The sequence below is a fragment of the Camelina sativa genome, chromosome 10, assembly GCF_000633955.1.
Source record: "Camelina sativa cultivar DH55 chromosome 10, Cs, whole genome shotgun sequence".
Lineage (NCBI taxonomy): Eukaryota > Viridiplantae > Streptophyta > Magnoliopsida > Brassicales > Brassicaceae > Camelina > Camelina sativa.
This window is the reverse complement of record NC_025694.1, coordinates 19,946,850-19,953,300: the sequence shown is the minus strand read 5'-3', so window position 1 is coordinate 19,953,300 and position 6,451 is coordinate 19,946,850. Positions and strand designations below refer to the sequence as shown.

General features: G+C 31.3%; 2 protein-coding genes across 2 annotated transcripts in view; one reads left to right on the top strand and one right to left on the bottom strand.

Moving 5' to 3' along the window:
- The window catches only part of LOC104719403, a 4,276-nt gene extending 2,663 nt beyond the window's left edge, over positions 1 to 1,613 (bottom strand). Inside the window, exon 1 of the mRNA XM_010437325.2 lies at positions 1,254 to 1,613. The gene's annotated coding sequence lies outside the window, so the exon portion shown is untranslated. The remainder of the gene's footprint in view (positions 1 to 1,253) is intronic.
- On the top strand, positions 5,378 to 6,256 carry LOC104719402. Its single transcript, XM_010437324.1, has one exon. It carries the CDS (start codon positions 5,401 to 5,403, stop codon positions 6,085 to 6,087), a length of 687 nt encoding a protein of 228 aa, XP_010435626.1. The 5' UTR covers positions 5,378 to 5,400; the 3' UTR covers positions 6,088 to 6,256.

The window sequence follows — 6,451 nt, the reverse complement described above, 5'->3', positions numbered from 1 at the left end:
GCTTAACTTGCTATATTTTGATTTTTTTATAACATATAAAGAAATTCTTGTTTAGTTTTCCAGTTTTCTGTTACATGAATATTGGTTAATATTTATGTTTTCTGAATTTGTAAAAAAATTCAGAACATGCTTCTATATGAATATGATGTTTAAGAAAAAAAACAAATAAAAAAACAAAATTTAAGATCTTTTAGACGTATAATTGTTGTTTTAGACCTCTTTATTAATTATATATATTATTATATGTTAATTATCAGTTAAAAAAATAATTACACTTTAAAACTTGCTTTATGCCCCTGGCACGGCACTGGAGATAAATTAGTGTCTACAATAAGTAGGATACCCCTGGGATTTTTAAACGATTAGATTTGTAAATGATTAACGTGATACTAGCATTTATCAGGAAAAAAAGAATAGAAGATATTTTGAAAATACAAAACCATCTCTGGAAAATAAATGGTTTATCTTTTTATTCGATATGATACTAAAAAGGAAAGTCACTTGTATAAGGTAAAAAGAAAAAAAAAAAGAAAAAAAGTACATAATTAAAGGCGAGTCAAAAATTCAAAAATTCATTCGGCGTTGTAGAATTAAATTAATAATAGACTGACATGTACGAACCTTAGACAGTTTATCTATTTAGATTAGGGGTCATTTTTTTTTACTTTCCATCATTTTGTTTTGTCAAAGGAGAGAGAACTTGATGCAAAATTCAACATTAACCACTAAATACCCAACAAACTAATTAAGTTAGTTAGTGCAATATTCATTATTCAGTGTAGCTAGTGTGGTGTGCTTAGAGAAAACAAAAAACAAAAAAAAAACCACACAATTTGATTTATGGTGAGACACTCTTTATGTAGGTAGTAGACACACTATGCTTTTTTCACACTAGGAAAACTGTATTTAGCTAATAAAAAGACCAAAAAAACTGTGTTGAACTAGCTAATGTATATAAATAAAAGAATTGTATTTTTATTACTGTCAACAAACATGCAATATTTGGATCTGAATCCGAACATATTATTTATTGTTGTATAGTATTAAGTACTGTTCTTATAAATTGAAACGCCTACTAAACGGATAATGTAACCTAACTAAGCATTATTGTTAACAATGATTTATTTTTGTCAGTCACAACAGATTTTTAGTCTATAAAATTATCTTAAAAGGAGATTTGATGAATCAATGAACCCGATAGAGGAAACAACAATGGAGACATCAAGGGGAGGATTATCGAAATGATTACATACCTTAATTTGTGATCGTGTAATACATTAACCTACTCAAAAGCCATGGATCCTGATTGAAATACTTCTCTGTATGAAGACATCAACAAAAACAAAAGCCCAGATTTGTTTTCTGGTCTATAGACGAGAAGAGAAGAGAAAGAGTATAGACGAGAAAAGAAGTCGAAGAAGGAGAAGAAGAAGCTTAAAGATGTGATCTGATCTATAAATACACATTATATTATATCTTTGATTAATTTGAGTTTCTCTTTTTCTATGTTTATCTTTTGAAAATCATCTCTTCCTCTATCTCTCTCCTGTTCTCATGAAGATACAGACTCATATGTGTAAGGGTCTTACATGAATATTTTAATCCATTTTAGCAGCTACAAAAGCTCTCTTAAAGCATCAATATTTTTTTTTACACATATGAACATATAATATACTACTACTGTCTGTTACCTAAATTATTAAGTGAAAAGAGTATTTGCAGTTTTACTATACGAAAGTTGTAACTAATTATATGAATTTTTTAATATTTACAATTTCTTAAATAACTCGGTTATAAATCCTCAAGTGGGGTACCGGTTAGGTACTTAATTACTAGGTTTTATAAACAATGCTACAATTACCCAATATATTTGGTTGGAAACGGGTTTACAGGAAATATCGGAACTTTGTGTTTGATGAGTCCCGAAGACAGAGAGAATCAACTTATGGGAACTCGGCCCCTTATGTGCATTCCTATGCGATTCCTATTTTTTTTTCATTGCATAACATATACTATAAACATATGAGAAACGAACGAAAATATCCTATTTAATCCAAAACGAACAAATTAAAATACTTTTCATAGCACTCCAAAATTTCGTATTGGACTACCTAATATTTGAATCTGTGGTTCGATATCTTATTTTTTCTACATTTAATACATAAATTGTTTCCTCGGATTAGTCTCATATACGAGAATACATATACAGTAAAATCTCAATAAATTAATAAGATTGGGACCATAAAATTTTATTAATTTATAGAGGTTTTAATTTATCTATAAATTAATATTTTATTAATTAATATTATTTATCGATAAATTAATTTATAGAGGTTTTACATAAATTGTTTCATCGATAAATTAATATTTTATTGATTTATGAAGAGATTTTCTCATTTTTATAATTATGAATTTTTTTTCTATTACAAAATAATATACTTTTGTTATCATTCACATTTTAAAAGAATTTATTTAATTTATAATCTTTGTTATCGTAATAGGATGAATGTCAATTGTTCAATCGATTATCTATATACAAATGATAAATGTTAGAAGTTTAGAGTTAAGAAAAAATTGCTAGTATTATCCTTCATAGTAATGATGAAGTCGAAAAAGATATTGTGATACCTTTCGAACCAATTACTAAAGAATCAATTATCGAATCTAAGACTTTCCATAATTTTTGGATGCGAATTGAGAAGACAACAATTAAAAAGATTAGAGATGAGCTCTAACAAGAATACAAATTAAAGAATAGCCAAACAACTATAGAGTTATATTTCACTATATTTTTTAAATATATATATATTGTTTATATGATTATTAATTTATGATATTGATGAAACCATATTTTTAAATAGGATTTTCAAAAAAAATATTAATTTATTATTTTATCGAAATGTGTCATTTTTATACCGGTCTAAGTTGGAAACGAAAAAATTTATTAATTTATAGCGAGTATTAATTTAAAGAGTATTAATTTATAAAAATGATACTCTATATTAAACTTTTATGAGCCACTTGGATGTATTTATAAGTAGAATAATCATATATGTCAACGTAATTAGTAGGAGTATTTTGGAGTTCTAAAAAATTAATATGGATTTGGAGTACTTGCGCAAAAACTTTACGTAGACAAAATTAAAGTTTAGGATATTAAATAATACACTGTGCGTCGTTGACGCCTTTTCCTTCTCTTGTGTTTGTTGCCTTTGTAAGCACTTTGCTTGACCCATGCACGTGCGTCGTATTTAAAGGTGGCCACGTCAGCAACTGAGATGCTCTTTAATTCTTTTAGGTGAGAAAGTTTTCACCGTCCAAATCTGTCAGTATGTCAGTGACACGCACACACCCAACACAACGCAACGGTCTTCTTTTGCCTATTACAACAAGAGTCGCGATCTGCGTTTTGCGTCACTGATCACTGCAGTAACATGCATATGTTCTTCCTTTGAACATACAGAGTAAGTATGTAACGATCGATGACTCCTTTTGTGGTTTGACTGAAAAGAAAAGAAGTCAAAACGGCGTGATGAGCTGTACGTGTTGCGGACACCTGGAAAATCCACAATCTAATAAATTTAATAATCACGGACGATATTTATACAACTAGCCAATTAGTGGCTTGATATGTCATATGTTGTGTGATTAATATATGTTCATAACTTCATATTATACGTATATATATATATATATTCATAACTTCATTATTCATATTAATATATGTTCATAACTTCATATTAATTTATGTGTATTTACGCATTTCTCCATAATGAAAAATTATTTTAAAAGTTAAACTTCCAGATATTTGGTTGACTAATCAGAAAAAAACATAGACATATGTTGACAAGAGAAAATGATTAGAAACTAGCATAGAAGAAACCAAATAAGTTGGTTTTATTAATTTAGTCGAATACAATACTTCTCTTCAATTCATGCTTTTAGATACTTGAATGTAAACTACTTTCCTAATATATATATATAGATCGATTAATTATTAATTTCTGTCTCATGATCATAATCCATCACGTAATCTATTCTAGTTTATTCGAGAAATAGGTCGTATGTGGTAACTTGGCAGACCATTTACCATGAAATACCATCATCATTGTCTAGAAGTAGTCCCAAAAAAAAAGAGATATTTGATAACATCGTGCAATTACATTTCTTGGTTCTCATGTTAAAGTCCAAAAGCTTACAGCAAATGTGGAAATCTGGACTATTTAACATAAATTTATGTTAAAAATTAGGTCTGGACTCTGTAGAAGGACGGCCCTGGGGTTTGGCAAATTTGGGCTTGATGAGGCTACAGATAATCAAATATAATGTATTTGGGAGCCACATATACAGAAAAAAAAATATGACTGAATTAAAAATCTCTTTAAAAATTGACTATATATAGTTTTAAGCTGCATGCCAACTCATTGCTCCACATGAAACAGAGAAATGTAACATGGAGAACAATCTTTATGGAATATTTATTGATAATTAAAAATAACAATGTTTGAATTATTCGTGAGAGAATATATATATAACAGATTAGAATTCCAACAGCTAACAAGTAACAATGTATAATTTATGTAGCAGAACATGCCAAAATGGACTTCAATGTTGCTATCGGTTGAGGAAATGGATATTAGCATGTGGTGCAATATTATAATAATCATGCTTGTTTGTATGCTCTCAATTAGTCAATTATATCAAATAAGAATGTTTGGTCTTGGGTCGTCGTCATGTAGATCTTAGTATATGTATATTGCAAAGTTGTTATAATCAATCGGGTTATCGGAAACATTATTTATAAATTCGCTACAGGTTCAAAATATGTTTGATTCAACGACGCAATTTTAAAATTCTTAGAGAATAACAACTACGACATACTGGACTCCAATTAAAAATATAGTAAGAATAATTGGTGGTAGTTATTTTGATAATCAATTGCTGTAGTTTAATCTTGTTGGTAAATATATATAAGTACATACTGCTAATTAAACGTAAAAAGAAAAAAAATAACACTTATAAAAATATTTGTAAAGTCAGTCGCAGATCATATGATTATATATGTATATGAATGAATAATATTAGATAAGAGTCTATTAAAATAGAGAAAAGAATCACGTGTTCACACAGATATTAATTAAAGAAATGACAGAATCGCAAAATGATTATGTCAAATCTGATTACACGTCTAAGATATTATTATAGGTTGGTTGCAGAAAAGATGGATCATAATGTGAGGATGGGCGATAATGATCGTCAGCATTGACGTACGTACGTCTCTAAACTTCCCATAAAATAAAACAAAGACCACGAAAGCGAGACCACGTTTGTATGTATAAATATTACAACACACACAGACACACAAAGATACAAACAACACGGTTGGTTAAAGAGAGAGATATGGAGGAGAACAAGGCAACATTAGTGGAGAGAGAACTAGACAACAAAATGCATGAATTTTCCTCAACGGTGTCGTATAGCCCAAGCTTCAGCTGCTACGCTTCCGGTGACTTCGCAGCCGCCGCCGTTAAAGTTTCCCGCGAGAGCCAGATGATGATGAGCTACAATATCGTAGATCATCATCAATCCGCTAAAGTTGACTCCGTCGAAGACGCTGACTTCGAGTTTGAAACGTCGCCGTTGCATGAAGACACCTTCGTCCACTTCCCGCCCTTCAAGAAAGACGTCGTTAACAAGAAAGAAGATGATGACTTCGAAGAAGCCGCCGCCGCTGAGAATATATCGGAGAGTTACTCTGGGAGTTGTCTGTGGAGTCCGCTCAGATCTCCGGCGGCTGGTTCGAAGCGCAGCCGTTTAAAGAAGCTTCTAACGAGAAGCCATAGCGACGGAGTCGTATTGGCCCCAAGCGCATCGAAACGATGCAATTTAAAGGAGTTTATGAGGAGGAGCCACAGCGACGGGGGAGACGCAAAGAAGACGAGCTCCCCGGCCCCGGCGGTGAAAGGGAAGAAGGAGAAAACGGCGTCGTATAAGGTCGGGGAAGGAAACAAGAGAAGAAAATCTTACTTGCCATACAAGCAAGATTTGATCGGAGTATTCGCCGGAATTCGAGGATTTCGTCGTTAATTAATGACTTTACAACACTAAACTATTATTATTATTGTAGCAGTTAGGCACACTTTACATTGTTTAAACTTTACTTACTCTGTAATTTATACTTTTCTACTTGCATGTAATGTAACTTTGGTTAATTTGGTGATACATATATTAATGAAAGTCCAATTCAATTCGTTGACTCGATGAAACTGGTGGTGGGGGGGGGTTAAGATATTTATTTTCTATTTTGGTTTTATAAATAAAAAGGAGAGGACACGTGTTAAAATAAGAAGCTAGATACTTCCACGAGAAAGAGGGACCCACGTGAAAAACACGTGGACCACTAGTTCCTTACCCCCTCTCTCTCTCACTCGCCGCTGCTCACACTCACAGT

What these genes read in the sequence shown, in the direction of transcription:
- LOC104719402 (XM_010437324.1), top strand. Translation starts at nt 5,401, where the DNA reads ATGGAGGAGAACAAGGCAACATTAGTGGAGAGAGAACTAGACAACAAA.